This window comes from Erythrolamprus reginae, chromosome 1 (assembly GCF_031021105.1).
Source record: "Erythrolamprus reginae isolate rEryReg1 chromosome 1, rEryReg1.hap1, whole genome shotgun sequence".
In the NCBI taxonomy this organism is placed as follows: Eukaryota; Metazoa; Chordata; class Lepidosauria; order Squamata; family Dipsadidae; genus Erythrolamprus; species Erythrolamprus reginae.
This window is the reverse complement of record NC_091950.1, coordinates 160,927,509-160,945,055: the sequence shown is the minus strand read 5'-3', so window position 1 is coordinate 160,945,055 and position 17,547 is coordinate 160,927,509. Positions and strand designations below refer to the sequence as shown.

Below are 17,547 nucleotides of genomic sequence, written 5' to 3'. Positions count from 1 at the left end.
AATAACACAAGAGCAAGCAACAGGTTCAAACTTAATATCAACTGCTCCAAACTTGACTGTAAAAAATATGACTTTAGCAATTGAGTTGTTGAAGCATGGAACTCATTACCAGACTCCATGGTGTCAACCCCCAACATTTTTCCCTTAGACTTTCCACGGTTGACCTCTCCAGATTCCTTAGAGGTCAGTAAGGGGCGAGCATAAGTGCACTAGTGTGCCTTCCGTCCCCTGTCCAATTGTCTCTCCTATATTTTATATATCTTTTCCTTTCCTCTACTGTTCATTGATGTATTCTATTCTCATATCTCTTCTTCTATCCCTTCCCTGATATTTACTACTACACGTTTTTATTCTCTTTAACTTTCAATTTGTATTGGACAAAATAAATAAATAATAAATGAATGAATGAATTTGTATAAAACAGTACAGTGATCCCTCGATTATCACGAGGGTTCCGTTCCAAGACCCCTCGCGATAATCGATTTTTCGCGATGTAGGGTTGCGGAAGTAAAAACACCATCTGCGCATGTGCGCCCTTTTTTTCATGGCCGCGCATGCGCAGATGGTGGAGTTTGCGTGGGCGGCGGGGAAGACCCAGGGAAGGTTCCTTCGGCCGCCCAGCAGCTGATCTGTTCGGCAGTGCAGCAGCAGCGAACAGACGAAGATCGGGGTTTCCCCTTTGCGTGGGCGGCGGGGAAACCCCGATCTTCGTCTGCTCGCTGCTGCTGCGGCCACCCAGCAGCTGATCTGCTCAGCAGCGCAGCAGCAGCGAGCAGACGAAGATCGGGGTTTCCCCGCCGCCCACGCAAAGGGGAAACCCCGATTCGGCTCCTCGCTGCTGCCGCGCTGCCGAGCAGATCAGCTGCTGGGCGGCCGAAGGAACCTTCCCTGGGTCTTCCTCGCTGATGCCCCCGCCCGCCCGCCCGCCCGCCGCCCGCCCACCGCCCGCCCGCCAGCAAGAGGGGGAGAGATAGAGAAAGAGAGAGAAGGAAAGAAAGAGATGAGAGAGGGAGGAAGAGAGTGTGAGAGAGGAAGAAGCAAGATAGAGAAAGAGAGAGAGAAAGAAAGATGAGAAAGGAAGGAAGAGAGTGACGTCATCGGGTGGGAAAAATCACGATATAGCGTTTCGCGAAGAACGAGATCGCGAAAATCGAGGGATCACTGTAGTTTACTTTTCAGTGAAAAATATCTCCAGTCTTCTATATACAGGAATTTTACATCAGCTACATTCAGATACTTTTTTCTTTTTTCAGTTACATTTACTTACAAGTAGATATTCAACCAATCCGGGTTACAAGTAGATACAAAACCAATCCAGGTTTCTAGCAGATACTAAACCTATCCAGGTTTCTTTGTATCACTATCTCAGTTCTACTCGATATCTAACTCACGCTCAAACTGCTCCAGCCATCATCCACTGCAAACGACTAACAAACCACCAACAAGACCACCAACAGACTAACAAGGGAATGGTGAAGTTGCTTTGCATATTATAATGCTCTGGCCCAATCACATTGCAGTTCACACCCAATGACTCAGCATGAGCATGCTTTACATTCTACATTACCTTTCTATATGGGGCTACCTTTGAAAAGTGTTCGGAAACTCCAGATCATGCAGAATGCAGCTGCGAGAGCAGTCATGGGCTTACCTAGGTATGCCCATGTTTCACCAACACTCCGCAGTCTGCATTGGTTGCCGATCAATTTCCGGTCACATTTCAAAGTGTTGGTTATGACCTTTAAAGCCCTTCATGGCACTGGACCAGAATATCTCCGAGACTGCCTGCTGCCGCACGAATCCCAGCGACCGATTAGGTTCCACAGAGTGGGCCTTCTCTGGGTCCCGTCAACTAAACAATGTCGGTTGGTGGGCCCCAGGGGAAGAGCCTTCTCTGTGGCGGCCCTGGCCCGCTGGAACCAACTCCCCCCGGAGATTAGAACTGCCCCTACTCTCCTTGCCTTTCGTAAGCTCCTTAAGACCCACCTTTGTCGTCAGGCATGGGGGAACTGAGACATCTCCCCTGGGCATATACAATTTATGAATGGTATGTCTGTATGTATGTTTAGAAAATGGGGTTTTTAAAATATTTTTAAACAGTAATTTAGATTTGTTGTAAATTGTTTTCACTTTGTTGTGAGGCGCCCCGAGTCTGCGGAGAGGGGCGGCATACAAATCTAAATAATAAATAAATAAATAAAATAAATATGGTAATACATTTCAGCCTTTACCTTATATGAAATATCACACAGGATTGCTTAGCCTAACAGGTTCCTCCCATGTCGGACCAGTTCGCCCAAAGCGGTAGTGACCTGCTGGTGATGTCACGATGACATCACCGAACCGTGATGTTTTCCCCAATTTATGACCTTTCTTGTCACAGTTGTTAAATGAATCTCACAGCAGTTGCTAAGTGAACCTGGCTTTCCCCTTTGAGTTTGTTGTCAGAAGGTCAAAGATATTCTTTGAGGAATCTGTCTCGGAGTTCTGCTTTCCATGGGCACGTTATTCGGAATGCTGACAACTGCGTTGTTACAATTGGGGAATGAATGATAAAAATACTGTACAGATGGTCCTTGACTTACAACCATTTGTTTAGTGACTGTTGAAAGTTACAACAGCACTGATAAAGGTGATTCATGACTGTTTTTCACACTTACGACCATTGCAGCCTCCCTGTGGTCACATGATCAAAATTCAGGCATTGGCAACTGGCTCATATTTATGATGGCTGCAGTGTCCTGGGGACATGTGATCACCTTTTGTAACCTTCTGACAACAAACTCCATGGGGAAGCAGTGATTCATTTACCAATGGTGTGACAAGAAAGGTCATAAAACATAGATAAACCATACATTGGGGAAAAACACACAACTGCCTTGAAAAATAAAAGCAATGCAGTTGCATTGTGTATATGGCATACCCTTATTCACATTTGATTTCCAATTTCTGATTGATCTCATGTGGGCTGGGCAGAATGGAAACTATTATTTAAGGCTTCTGGAGAGCACCAGGTTGATGAAAAGGGCAGTCAGTCGATAGACTGATTCAGCACAAAGCAGCATCTTGTGAACGCCACGTGGCAGAAAGTAAGAATTATTGGAAAGTAAGAATTCTTGCTGGAATGGCTCCCCGTTCCTGAACTCAAGAGGACGGGGATGGAAAACTTGATAACTCATTTGTTCCAGGCTTTTTGTTCCTATTATTAATTATCAAGCATTTTAAAGAAGAAGGCATGAAACCAATGTGTTTTATCTTTCTGATAAGCATGCACTTTTTTATGTTCACTAAGAAACAATATGGATTTTTTAAAAAGTAGAAATAAGCCATATGAAATATTGGTCCATTAAAACTGATAAAATCAAAGTACTTTTAAATGGAAAGGCAAGATGAATAATGCTTAAAAGTCTAAGGAAACCAGTAGATAAAGTCTACGGCAACCAGGATATGTATAGCTCAAAATTGGAAAAAAGAAGAAACACCAACAGAGAGAGTTATGATTAAAAAAGTATATATGATTGTGCAGAACTGGATAAATTAACACAAGAATTAAGGAATAAAGATATATCATATTATGAGATTTGGAAGGAATTTTATAACTGGGTGGATAAGAGAAAACATGGACAATAGCTGTATATAAGAATCTACTGCCTGGATGGATGGTGGGAGGAACGCAGTGGGGTAGCAAAAATGGAGCTCCACCCCAGAGCACCCAATTTGCACTGAAAGATATTGAAAGAAAATGCAGGGCATCCTGCATAACCCACGCCAATACTGTGGTAGTAAAAATTTTGGCAGCCCTTCACTGGTCTAAAGTAGGGTGCAAAAAATAAAAAAATAAAGAACTGTGGTGTCATTTTAACACAAGTGAGATTTTATCTTTTTGCCTCAGCATGGAGAGATCTATACGGTTCATGCTCTCCATTCATACTCATGAAATTCAAAGCAAGGATTCCTTGCCCAATAGAATAGTGAAGGATGAGTCATTCAAAACCACCCCTCAAGCTAAAGACTTCAGTTTACTGTTCAGATCCTCTGGAGTAAGAAAGCCAAAGCCCCCCCCCCTCTGTTAGCTGTTTGACTTGGCACTTTATGAAAAGGAAGAAAAGAAAAGTCTGCAGCAGTTCCTTTCTGCTTAAGCTGTGAATGTTTCTAAAATAAGACCCCAAGTTCAAACCACAAAGATCAGTGTCAAATGATACAGTTGTTTCGGAAAGCATGAAGCCCTGCAATCTTTTTTGGTAATGGACTTACCTGATGGGCATGACAACATCTCTCATATGGTGACATTCAATGGAAAGCAAAGCCCTTTTTGAGCATTTTCCAAGGCTGCAGTGTGCAAACCTAAAGTAATGCCTCCTGGCTGCATCACTCCTGGGAGTAAGTTTGCAAAGTCATCAATTTGCAGCAGTAATTGTTGCACGAGCCTAAAAAAGTTTCAGGCAGGCTGCTTTCTTTGAAAAATAAAAGAAAGAAAGAAAGACATCGCCTTGTATTTCTTTGTGGTTTCAAAGTTGGCTCTCTGCCAGAATCCCCCCCCCCACATGATATATGCTGGGTTTAGACAAGGAATGATGGCATCACTATATTTCAGTAAGTACTATATCCGTGATGGTGAATCTATGGCACGTGTGCCTCCGGCGGCACGCAGAGCCATCTCTGTGAGCTAACGAGCTGACACCCAGGTCAGCTCCAGGGCGCATGCCCACGGGCCTCCTGCCAGCCAGTTGATTTTCAGATCTCTGGCAGGAGACGCATGCAGGGAGGGTGGGATAGGAGTCGCATAGGGTAAGGTGACCAGACGTCCTGCTTTTGGTGGGACAGTCCCGCTTTTTAAGAATTTGTTCTGCATCCCACAGCATTTCAAAAATGTCCCACCAAATATTCTATTCTATTCAACTACCATTGCATTTTGGAATGAAGAGGGGGACGGCCAGCGGCGGGGGGGGGGGGGCAAGAGGGGAGGGGCATGTTTCAATTCTGTCCTTCTTCCTCTTCTTCATTGGTAGAGAGGTCTTTTTCCTGCCCCCCGCCCCTGCTCCAACCAAGCTATGCTGAGAATAGAATGGAATGGAATAGATAGAATAGAGTAGAATAGAGTAGAATAGAATAGAATACAAGAATGAGAATAGAATGGAATGGAATAGATAGAGTAGAGTGGAGTGGAGTGGAGTGGAATGGAATGCAATAGAATAGAATAGAATAGAATAGATAGAATAGAATTCTTTATTGGACAAATATGATTGGACACAAAGAATTTGTCTCCGGCACATAAGGTCCCAGTGTACATATAAAGCAATAAATGATAAATCAGAATATACATTCATCATAAATGAATAATCAATAATTTATAAATACGTAAATAAACATGTCAACCACTACTTCAGTTTTGGTTCAGAAAAACAACATGGCAGCGATGAGGGAGAGGGAGGCTGTGTGATGCAGAAATGCCTTTCAGGAAAAGCCAGTCAAGCATTCAGAAGCCAAGGCTAGAGGACTGTGCCAATATGTTTTGCCACAAAGAGGATTCGAACCCATTAAACATTAGAGTGCAGGGACCAGTTTGCCAGGGTAAATTTCAGACTCATCTAGAAAGCACAACGTTTGAAAATTTTACAGCCACGTTCTCAGTTGAAAATGTGCAGACTTTCCATTCAGACCAGCAGAGATTGGGAAAAAATATTTGATTCCCACAAGTTGTTTCCTTCCCAGGCTGATATTTATAGTTTTTATATTTTTGCCTGACAGGCAAACGTTTTATGGAATGCTTGAGGAACTGGGTACAGCATGCTATCTCTATTTTTAAACTGTAACAGGAAAGAGATCTAATTTCTTGTAAAACTAACTTGTGTTCAGATTAAGGCAGATCCACCTTAGTCTTGGTGGATCTACAAAGGGTCTAAGACACGAGTTTCAAACTCAAGGCCTGGGGGCCAGATCCAGCCTGTAGAATGCTTAGATCTGGCCCACGAGGTTGCCCTGGAAACAGTGAAGGACTGGTCCACAGTGCCTCTGCCATCTGGCCCTCCCAAGCTTTGTTTTCACTGGCAGAGGGTTGCAGGAGCCGTTGCAGCCGAAAACATAACTTGGGATCCCGTTTTTGCTGGCAGAGTGCTTGGGCCACACAGGAGCTCCTGACACAAGTGACATCAAGCTTAAGGTGACCAGATATCCCGCTTTCCATGGGACAGTCCCATTTTTCAATTATTTGTCCCAGCTCCCGCGGCGTTTTCAAAATGTCCCGACTTTGGAATGAAGAGGAGGACAACCAGCGGTGGGGAGAGAGCAGGAGGGGAGGTGCTCGGGACCACCGTAGCAGCCGGTGCCACGAGGAACCGAGGAACTCATAATCTCCCCCTCCCTTTGGTGGTGGAGAGGAGGCGGTTCTGAAATTCTCTTGCTGCTTTCTGTAGATTTGGATGCATCAAAAAGTTTTCCTTGGCTCTCTGTGTTGTGTCCTGGCTATCCCTTTAAAATAATTCCTGACCTGAGCGGTCTCTACCTCTCCAATGACTCCCTTTCGCCTATTGCGAAAATGGTGACCTTTTTTTAGATAAAGGGTTTCCTTCCCTGGTTTTTCTGGTACGATCCTGAGTTCCCCTCCCTCTTTCTCAAAACCCCCAATGGCTCCTGCATGTTCTGCCTGTTCCTTCCCACTTCAGCCATGGCACAGCCAGAAACTTTCTAAAACTTTTGTCCGTTCCAACAGACTGGAAGAGGGGAGGTGGCTATAAAGGAGGAGATGGTGTCCCTCTTTGCCAATGTAAAAATCTGGTCACTTTAATCAAGCTGGTCATGCCCACCATGGCCACTGTCATCCTAGCCCCCCCCCCCCAAGATCAATCACAACTCTGATGTGGCCCTCAATGAAATCTAGTTTGACACTCCTGCTCCAAGGGAAGGGAACGCTTGGTCTCTCGAATCACAAGGTCACTCCATCACAACCCACATTGACCAGATATCTTGCACATAAACCAGGGACGGATTCCTATTACTGCTGCTTCCAGTGCCCTGCATGCACAGCTTCAGTTAGCTTGCATGCATGTGTGGCGTCTCAGCATGTTTTTGCTTCTGTTGTGGTTGGCTCTGGGCCAGCTCCTGCAATGGGGAATTTGGATGTTGGTTTAGGGGAGTCCTCAGGCTCCCAGAGACTTGTCTTACTACCATCAGCTTCTGATAGTGAAGATTCATTGCCAGGGTCAGATGCTGGGGGAGAAGAAGAATCAGGTAGAGAGATGGATGCAGCCAGCTCATTAGTTAATGACCCCATTAGTGGGTCATCGGACCTGGACTCGGATCAGTGGATAGATGCCAGAACGCGCAGGCTCATGGCTAGAAGGGACCAATTGTGCACGTATCGTCGGAGATAAGGGAGAACACCTGTGGCTGAGGCAATTAGGCTAATGAGGTTGCTGATAAATTACCAGCATTGCAAAGAGCGCATGTGGGAGTTTATCCATTTGGGGAAGGATACGTCGTGTTTGCTTTGTTTCTGGACTTTCACAGACTTTTTGGGATATTTCACAGCTAAGTAAATCTTGTGGACTCACTTGAAGATGTTTGGTGGTGACGCTCTCACAGCTGTTCTTATCTGCTCTGTTTGATTTTGTCTCTCACAGCTTTGAAGGACTGTTAACTGTGTGTGAGCTAATTTGCTCAGTTTAAAGTGCATGCGCACAGCATTATTTTGGATAAACTGCTTTTCTGTTTACCCTGCAATAGCGTGTGTGTTTGAATTTACATTAATGACTTAATTGGGGCTCATAACATGAAGCCTGGCATAACAGCTTCTGCGCATGAGCAGGAAGAAAATTCTTGCAAGGGGACAAATGTGTGTGTGCGATTTTGGTGAATTTTGCTTTCATGCTGTTCTGCCTGACTGGGCTCAGGCAATGTGTAACAGTCCAAGGAAAAGAAATCAAACACACACGTGCTCTTCTAATCAGCAAACTTGTATTAAACAAACAAAAAAGGGTTAATCAAAACAGTCCTTAGTGTCAGGAAACAATGATAGTGCAAGGCTTAATTCAGCCGCATACAAAACACAGGAAAAAGCAAACAAAGACAACCTGCATGGAGCAGAAATGTTTCAGGAGTCCTTTGAATCTTTGGAGCAAACAGCACGTCCCAGAGGTTTCACCTCCCACGTGCCTGAAAAGGCTGGGTTGAAATCCAAAGACACGGAACAGAAACTTCAGAGCAGGAACCACAAAATAACACAGATAAACAGCCACAGTTTGCCTTGTGCCTCTGTTCCCTTTTATACCTTTAGCCCTCATTAAGGGAACCACACCCAGCCCTCAGTATAAGAACCACACCCAGCCCAGGTGCTACTCTGATCACCTGTAATAATACTTCAATTGAGCCCTCCTTTGCATAGCTCTTTGGCTACACATGTCTATGAATTGGTCTGCATTGGAATCCAAGGACGATAGACTGTCTGAGCGACTGCATGCCAAATCCCCTGGGCTGTCCGCTGAGTCCTGCGAACCAGTGGCCTCATCCTCCTGGCTGTCTGCCACGTCTTCCTGGCTGTCAGCCAGGCTTTCGCACTCACTTTGTGCCACATCTCTCCCATCTGTGGGAGCAACGGCGGGCCCAAGCCCAAACACAACACATGCATATGCAAAAAAACACACCAAAATCTTTCTTGTGCATTCATCCCCTTGCGGGATTTTGCTTCCTGGGCATGCACAGAAGCAAAAACACACTGGGGTGCATGCACACGCACAAAAGCTAACCAAAGCTGCGTGCATAGCGCATCGATCGTTACCGGTGTGCCATTCTTTACTGTACCAGTAACAACCTGCTACTGGCGTAAACACTCCTTCTTTTAGCCTTAGGATAAAAGCTGAGGGCTTCTCCTGAAAATTATCCTCCTTTATAAACTGGAGGAAAGAGAGAAGGATGGTTTTTTTTAAATACCCTAATTTCCCTGGAGACCATATACAGTGATCCCTCGAGTTTCGCGATCTCGATCTTCGCGAAACGCTATATCGCGATTTTTAAAAAAAATTAATTAAAAAAAACCCCACTTCCGTGTTTGGCTTCGGGAGTCAGCTGGGAAGCGGCGCGGCTGTTTTAAAAGGTCGCAGCCGGCCTGGGGGGCTTCCCAGCACCCCCCCGAACCCCCAACCTTGGTCTTCCCGGCCACCCACGCAAAGGGGAAACCCCGGCTCCTCGCTGATGCCCGCCACTCGCCTGCCCGCCAGCAAGAGGGGGAAGACCCAGGGAAGGTTCCTTCGGCCGCCCAACAGCTGATCTGCTTGGTAGCGCAGCAGCAGCGAGGAGCCGAATCGGGGTTTCCCCTTTGCGTGGGCGGCGGGAAACGCAAACTCCACCATCTACACATGCGCGGCCATAGAAAAAAAAGGGTGCGCATGCGCAGATGGTGTTTTTACTTCCGCAACCCTACATCGCGAAAAATCGATTATCGCGAGGGGTCTTGGAACGGAACCCTCGCGATAATAGAGGGATCACTGTATATCCAGCCTCTCACATATTGTCCTGTGGGAAAGAGGAACAAATGGGAAGTCAGGAATATCTGAATGTTCGACTCTTCCAGCTATGCGCCAGTCATCACCAAGCAGACTCACCATTGCTATGATTCTCAAAGATAAGCTTGTCATTGCACTCCTGCTCTTTCACACAACCACAGATGTAGAAAACGCCACCCTCATTCTGCTGCCGGGTCATGACACACTGTGACGTGTTATATCTTGATATCATGATATTTTCCACTGGCAGCTGTGGGTTATGGCAGAAAGTGTTTACTTTTTTGCTTGCATTGACTTGTTTCCTGAAATGACAAGAAAAATATAGACACTGTATTAATGTTCGGATATTAATATTATCACATATTTTGTGTTTTATTTTTGTCATTCATTTCTTAGAGCAGAAGATCTGATTCAAACCTCAAACTAAACTGTATTATTCTTTCCTTTTTAAAAAAAATATTTATTGAGTTTAAAGCAAATCAACATACAAACTACAAATACAAAATATACATATATACAAACCAATATATAAAAAAGAAAAAAATACACAACCTAACCTAACAAAAACAAAACAAAGAAAAGAATATATACATTGAAGGGATTGGATACTGTAGCCTAGAGGATAATTATCTGCCTTACAAGGGAAAGGTTGCAGGTTCAAGTCCCAGTGGGTATGGCTAACTGATGAGGCCAAAATAAGGCCAAAATAGAACTATCCTAGTCTCCCTTAATTTTCAAATTCAGCAAAAAAAACATGTGACACATACAGATAGAATTGTCAGCTATCAATAAAATTAACTGCTTTGGAAATGGCCCTGGGTTGGGCCGAGAGGCAAATAAGGAGCTGTGATGTTCCTTCAATACACCAGGATGATTCGACACAAAAATATGTAACCCTTTCCAGGTGCAGAGCTGAAGGGATTGGATACTGTAGCCTAGAGCAGTGTTTCCCAACCTTTTTTGAGCCGCGGCACATTATTTATATTTTCAAAATTCTGGGGAACACTGAACGGGGGGAGGGGGAGGGGGGGGCTAAAGAAAAGTTTGGATAAAAAAATATCTCTTCCTCCATTTCACTCTATTTCTCCCTCCCTCTTTCTCTCTCTTCCTTCCTTCCCTTCTTTCTCTTTCTCCATCCCTCTTTCTTTCTTCCTCTCTTTTTTGCTCTCTTTCTCTCTCCCTCCTTCCCCCCTCTCTTTCTCTCTCTCTCTGGCTTTCTTTCCCTCTCTTTCTCTTGCTTTCTTTCTCTCTCATTCTCTCTCCCCTCCTTTCTCTCTCTCTCTCTTTCTCTCTCGTTCACCATGCCAGCAACAGAGAGAAAAAGAAAGAGAGAGAGAGAGCCGGAGAGAGAATGGAGGGCGCCATTGTCTTCGCCTTCGCCCGCCGGCTCTACAGCTAAGAGGCAGCAGCGATCAGCCCCCTCGCCCTCCCAGATGTCCCCAGCGCCCGGCCACGCGCCGCCTCCCGTTAGCCCAGCCGACTTTTCCCTGCTGCCGTTTTCTCTTCATGGCGCAAAGCCACACAGTCCCAGACTTCCGGATCACTTGCTTCTCCGGTCAGCAAAGCCATCTGCCCAGGAAAGCGCCGCGCCGGGCAGCCGGCTTGCTGGCCGGAGAAGCGAGCGATCTGGGAGTCCGGGACTGTGTGGCTTTGCGCCATGAAGTGAAAACGGCAGCAGGGAAAAGTTGGCCGGGCTAATGGGAGGCGGCGCGTGGGGACGTCTGGGAGGGCGAGGGGGTTGATGGTTGCTGCCTCTTAGTTGCAGAGCCGGCGGGCGGAGGCGAAGACAACGGCGCCCTCCATTCTCTCTCCGGCGGCGGAGGAGAGGGGGCAGATCGCTCCCCAAGACAGGAGGCGGTGGCGGCGAGTGGGCGGATCAGGCGGGCAATGGGGCAGGGCAGAGAAGCCAGGGGCGCATTTGGCCGGAGGCACCGTGGGGAGGCAGGGGCGGCCATGGCTCCCTTTACTCCTACGTCCGCACCTCCCCGCCCCTGCCTCCTTTTTCCCGCCTTCCTTCTTTGGGGCCCAGCAGGAGAGCGCCGGAAATAGCTGCATCGGGCAGCAGCCGGGGGACAGCTGCGAATGGGAGCTCCAGGTCGGAGGCACTGGCGGTCCGGCACTGGCAGCGCCCCGCCCAGCTGGAGCTTCCAAAGACTCCGCGGCACACCGGTTGGGAAACGCTGGCCTAGAGGATATTTCTCTGCCTTACAAGGCAAAGGTTGCAGGTTCAAGTCCCAGTGGGTATGGCTAGCTGATGAGGCCAAAATAAGGCCAAAATAGATCTATCCTAGTCTCCCTTAATTTTCAAATTCAGCAAAAAAAATGTGACATATATGTATGTATGTATGTATGTATGTATGTATGTATGTATGTATACTGCAGCATTACATATCACTATCGTAAGTCTATTATGTTCTTTACTTTTGATTTTCTTTTGATTTAACAAATGGATCAGTTCAAGTTCAATTGTTCAAATACTAGAAAAAAAGGGCTACATAGGAATCTACATAATGGACAATTATTTTAGGTTGTTATTCTTTTTGTAATTTTTTAAAATGTTTGCTTACCATACAGAAACACAGATTTCTTCTGGTTTTTCACAATAGGAGCTAAAATTACAGTTGGTGTAGCACACTTGATTTTCACAGATGGGGTTGGTATTGTCACACCACTTGCAGACATTGCTGTTCACATGCCTTCCTGCCCGGCTGGTGCATACTGTGAATATAAAATTGAATGACAAAGTTTCAGCATCAGCACAAAAACTTTTCTGAGCCTTACTTGATCATGTGAGGTGAGGTATGCTGAACTGCATTCAGATACTGCATTAAGTATCTGAAAGTATCAAAACTGTCTTCCATCTTGCATTAAGTATCTGAAAGTATCAAAACTGTCTTCCATCTTGCATTAAGTATCTGAAAGTATCAAAACTGTCTTCCATCTTGCATTAAGTATCTGAAAGTATCAAAACTGTCTTCCATTGACTATGATTGGCTAAAGAAGGCCCAGGGACCAGATCCAGCCTGCGGGATCATAGATGCCGCTCTGGTAAAAGTGAAGGAAGAGCCCATGTTGCCTCTGCCAGCAAAAATGGAGCTCAGTAAGGTTGCTTGCTTTGTTTTCACTGGCAGATGGTTGCAGGAGGCCATACTAGCCAAAAACAGAGCCCACAAGGGCCACATGTGCCCCTCAAGCTCCGTTTTTACTGGCAGAGGGTTGCAGGAGGCCATCCCAGCCAAAAATGGAGCCCAGGAGCCCATTTTCACTGGCAGAGAGCTCAGGTCATCATAGTTACGTCAAACTGGCCCCCAACATGAGTTACGTCAAACTGGCCAAGCAGACCCTGGCCATGCCCAACCCAGCCCCTGAGGTCAAATACAACCCTAATGAGGGTCTCAACGAAATCAAGTTTGATACCCCTGGCTTAAGGTGATACATTGCCGGGGAAGAAGTGTGATTTAAAAATGGACAGGTCTGAACATCTTGGAAAAAGTTCATTGGAATGATGATCTTAAGCCTTCCTAAATCACAACAAATGTCAAATAAGAACAGAAATATACTGCTCAAAAAAAGAAAGGGAACACTCAAAGAACACATCCTACATCGGAATGAATGAAATATTCTCATTGAATGCTTTGTTCTGTACAAAGTTGAATGTGCACAACAGCATGTAAAAGTGTTGCTTCCTAAGTGGACAGTTTGACTTCACAGAAGTATGATTTACTTGGAGTTATATTGTGTTGTTTAAACGTTCCCTTTATTTTTTTTTAGCAGTGTATTCGGCCCAATACACCCAAGTGCAAGGAGCTCAGCTCCAAAGGATTGATGCTTTTGAACTACATATAATTCACACTGTTCTTGTGTTGTGTGTCAAACTTCCTATAATTCTGTTCCCCCAAACATGGCTTCTGGGAGAAACACAATTTTACATGATATACTGATTTATAAACACCCTATGTAAACTTATACAACATACTAGAAGATTAAGCAGGCTGTCAGTTTACATTCCTCATATAATGAATTATGCACAGTGAGCAAAGCACTCAGATAAGGTGGCTGTACAGTGAAGTATGGACAAGATAATGTGCAATCATTTGGATTGAATCAATCAGTCTGACTGATTATACGTTAACTGCATTCAGATACTGCATTAAGCCATGACTTATCTAATAATGATTTATGGCCAAACTACATTTGACTAGATTTGCATTACATGCTAAATCATAAATACTGTTTTTAAGTGTTATGTCTGGTTTCACATAATATTCTAAATCACACAATTAAACAAATCACTCTTAAGTTCAGAACAATATGTTAATTTAGTCACATCTATCTAAACAGAGGAGGAGGCTGTATTTTGGCTGTGGAAATACACACTGAACTTATTGAAATAGATTGAGTGGTCACTGCAATTCAACACGTATGAAGAGTACCAATTTCTGCCTGAAGGCAACACCTAACAAGACTTTTAGGCTTTGTTCACAAGACATCATTAACCCAAACTGCCAGTAACCCAGACTGGGCTTTGACCAGGCAATCGCAACCAACATCTTGACTTCTGGACACACAGACATACACTCTATTATTATTATTTTTTTGCAGTGGAGCACCTTGTGGCCTCACATCTTTATTTTGCTTTCTCCACATCTGAGAGGTGATTAGGTTTCTGGAGTCACATAACACAACAGATCTCAGAGTCTTGGTGGATAACCAGCTAAATATGAGCCAGCAATGTGCAGCACCAGCTAAAAAATCCAACACAATGTTAAGCTGCATCAACAGGGGCATACACTCCAAGACTAGGGAGGTATTCATTCCACTCTATAATGCCCTAGTCAGACCACACCTGGAGTATTGCATTCAATTTCTGGTCACCACACTTCAAAAGAGACATAGAAACTCTGGAAAGGGTACAGAAAAGAGTGTCATTTGTTCAATGGAAAATTGAAGTCAGGTCTATGCTACAATTACATATAGGTAACCCCTGGGTTACGAGCAATGAAGGGCTACCAAAATTTTTACTACAACACTGGGCATGGCTAATGCAGGATGCCTTGCATTTTCTTTCAACATCTTTCAGTGCAAATTGGGTGCTCTCGGGTGGAGCTCCATTTTCACTACCCCACTGTGTTCCCCTCCGGCTGGGCAGCAGTCCACCCCTGGTTATGAGGTTTACCCTAATGAATGTTTGAAGTTACACGACCAGCGCCCCTAGTATTTACGAACAAATCCCGAAACTAGCAAACTTGCAGCATCATGGCATTTGCTCATCCTTATGAACAACTGCAGAGGCTCTGCAACTTTCAACTTGCACTTTGCAGGCAAAAATGGAGGTTAGGGTTAGGGCATGTTTCCGACCAAAATGTAGCTCTTTTTAGGCCTGCTCAGGCCCTCGAGTATGAGGTACAGTGATCAGGTTCTTAAGTAGAAAAGTTTGTAAGAAGAAGCAATTTTTCCCATAGGAATCAATGTAAAAGCAAATGTGTGCGAATGTGGAAAACCACAGGGAGGCCCTGTTTCCTCTCAGAAGATTCCTAGAGAGGCCCCACAGAGGCTTCTCCTCACCTTTTCCGGCCCTGTTTCATCCCAGGAGATCCCTAGAGAGACCCCACAGATGCTTCTCTCTGCCTTTTCCGGTTACAGTTTCGGAGGCTTGGGTTTGTAAGTGGAAAAATGGTTCTTGAGAAGGGGCAAAAAAATCTTGAACACCTGGTTCTTATCTAGAAAGATTCGTAAGTAGAGGCGTTTGTAGGTAGAGGTCAGGAGGACCTGAAGGGCCTTAAGGAGGTGCAGTTCCATCACTAGACATCCCATGGCCTTCCTCACCCTGAAATCCCTCATGTGTAGTTAACAAGCTACTCATATGATTAGTGAATGTGTGGGTGAAAGGAGGGAGTGATTGTATTCAAGGTACGAGATTCACTCTCACGAACCCTTGGTTTACGAATGGAATGGACATTACATTTGTAACTCAAGGACTACCTGAATTTACTTCCTCTAGTTTGATGACCAGTTAGGTTTGATTTTGGCTTTTATAATCCTCAGCCAGTACACTTTAACAGAGAATGATGGACATTAGCAATAACAATAACATTAGCATTTAGACTTATATACTGCTTCACAGTGCTTTACAGCCCTCCCTAAGCTGTTTACAGAGAATAAGCTTATTGGCCCCATCAATCTGGGTCCTCATTTTACTGACCTTGGAAGGATGGAAGGCTGAGTCAACCTTTAGCCTACTGGGATTTAATCTGCCAAACTGCTGGCAGCCGGTGATCAGCAGAAATGGCTTGCAGTACCGCACTCTAACCACTGCACCACCAAGGCTTTTATATGTTCATTCATGTTCAATATTTCTGAAGGGCACCACTTTGGAGAAGGCTGCTATGTATGATGTGCTGTGTGATTTCAAATATTTGTTACCTTTGGAAACAACTTGTTTCGTTTTGTTTAAACATAGGCAAAAAGTGGAGAGTATGAAGCAAAAATGAAAATATAGTTGGCAGATCGCACAGGAAGGCTTTCTTTCACACAAACATTGTTAATGATCCCACTCCCTTCTGGCAGGTTTCCCAGATCTGGGAAAGATCAAAAGAATGGGATGACAAACTAAAACAACAGAGTTATGTCAAAGATAAAAACAGAGCATGAGAGGAGCTGGGTTAAGCTTCCCAATTTTTTATATAAACTCTTGAATTTCCTGACAGATGAAAAATGTGGTTTTTAAACAGCTTTCACATTGTGACATTATGGTCTTTCAATTTTGCCTTTCTTTTCCAGTTAGGAATATTTTCGGTCATATACAGGGGTTGGACAAAGAAATGGAAACACCTTGCAGCTCTTCCGTGGAATCCAGATTTGTGAAGCTCTCTTCAAACAGTTTTTGTGGAAACTGGGTTCTATATGTGTCTATTGAGTTCTGCAGTGATTTTAGGAGCTGTAGTCTTGCGATCTGCTTTAACAATTCGCTTTAGAGTCCGACGGTCTCTCTCAGACAACTTTGACTTTCGACCAGACCTGTGCTTGGCTGAGGACGTTTTCCCTTTGCTTTCAAAAGCAGTCATTGCTTTTGAGACATGACCTCTTGAAATGCCAAACATTAGGGCACTTTCTGTTACACTAGCGCCTGCCATTCGAGCACCAACAATTTGGCCTCTTTGAAAGTCTGAGAGGTCTGCCATTTCTAGAAGGTTATAACCAAATTTCCTTAAATTTCTGTTAAAAAAAGGTAGTTTAAAAAAACATATTAAATAACAGAATTAAAAAAACAAACAAACATTAAAATATGTCAAGTTTTGATTGATTTGAACATGTTCAAATATTATGATGCCAAAAAGTCAAGTGTTTCCATTTGTTTGTCCACCCCCGTACGTGGAGAATAGATATGGTACAAAGGCATGAAAGACGCAAGCAAGCAAGCAAGCAAAACAAGATCCATTTTCTGTCTCTCCCCCTCTCCCTCTTCCCCTCCCCCCCATCTCTGCTGAAATTAAACATTCTGGTATTTAATATATTATTTTAGTATTCTCTCTCTCTTTCTCCCTCCCTCCTTCCCTCCCTCCCCACTCTCTCTCTGATCATAACACCAGAGAACTGAAAGTGGCCACATAGGAAACCAATGGATGCTCAGGGCAGGGAGCCTTCCCAGACAGACAGCTGTTTAACCGCCATCAGAAAATACCCAGCAAGGTACTTTTGAGTGATTGATGGCTGACTGAAGATGTCTCCATAAACAAGAAATACTAGCTAATAGTCTTGTCCTTTGAGGCTTTCTTGAGAAGGAAAGAATGGGAGATCACCTGAGGTCATCTGAGGAGACCATAAAACAGCCAAGGGGTTGAGTATCAGAACCTCAGGGAAATGACATCTTTTCTCTCAGCAGCAGTAGATCTTTTGATAAGGACACTAAATCAGCCAAACTCACTTTTAATCAGATTTGGAAATGTTCAATTTTATCACATTATGGATATTACGGACCTTCTAATCAGCAAGTTTAAATTTGACAACCTGTTGAGTTCCACCTTCATCTTTGAATGTAAGGCATTTTAAC

At 44.5% G+C, this 17,547-nt stretch overlaps 1 protein-coding gene across 2 annotated transcripts in view; it reads right to left on the bottom strand.

The window, feature by feature from the left end:
* The window catches only part of LOC139155352 (TGF-beta receptor type-2-like), a 55,308-nt gene that overhangs the window by 10,289 nt on the left and 27,472 nt on the right, over positions 1-17,547 (bottom strand). For both annotated transcript variants that reach the window (XR_011557064.1, XM_070730486.1), the window contains exons 2-3: positions 12,065-12,215; positions 9,597-9,799 (exon numbers count right to left, since the gene is read on the bottom strand). Coding sequence is in view for 1 of the 2 variants with exons in the window: in XM_070730486.1 (XP_070586587.1) it covers positions 9,597-9,799; positions 12,065-12,215 (354 nt within the window). In the remaining variant the exon portion in view is untranslated. The remainder of the gene's footprint in view (positions 1-9,596; positions 9,800-12,064; positions 12,216-17,547) is intronic.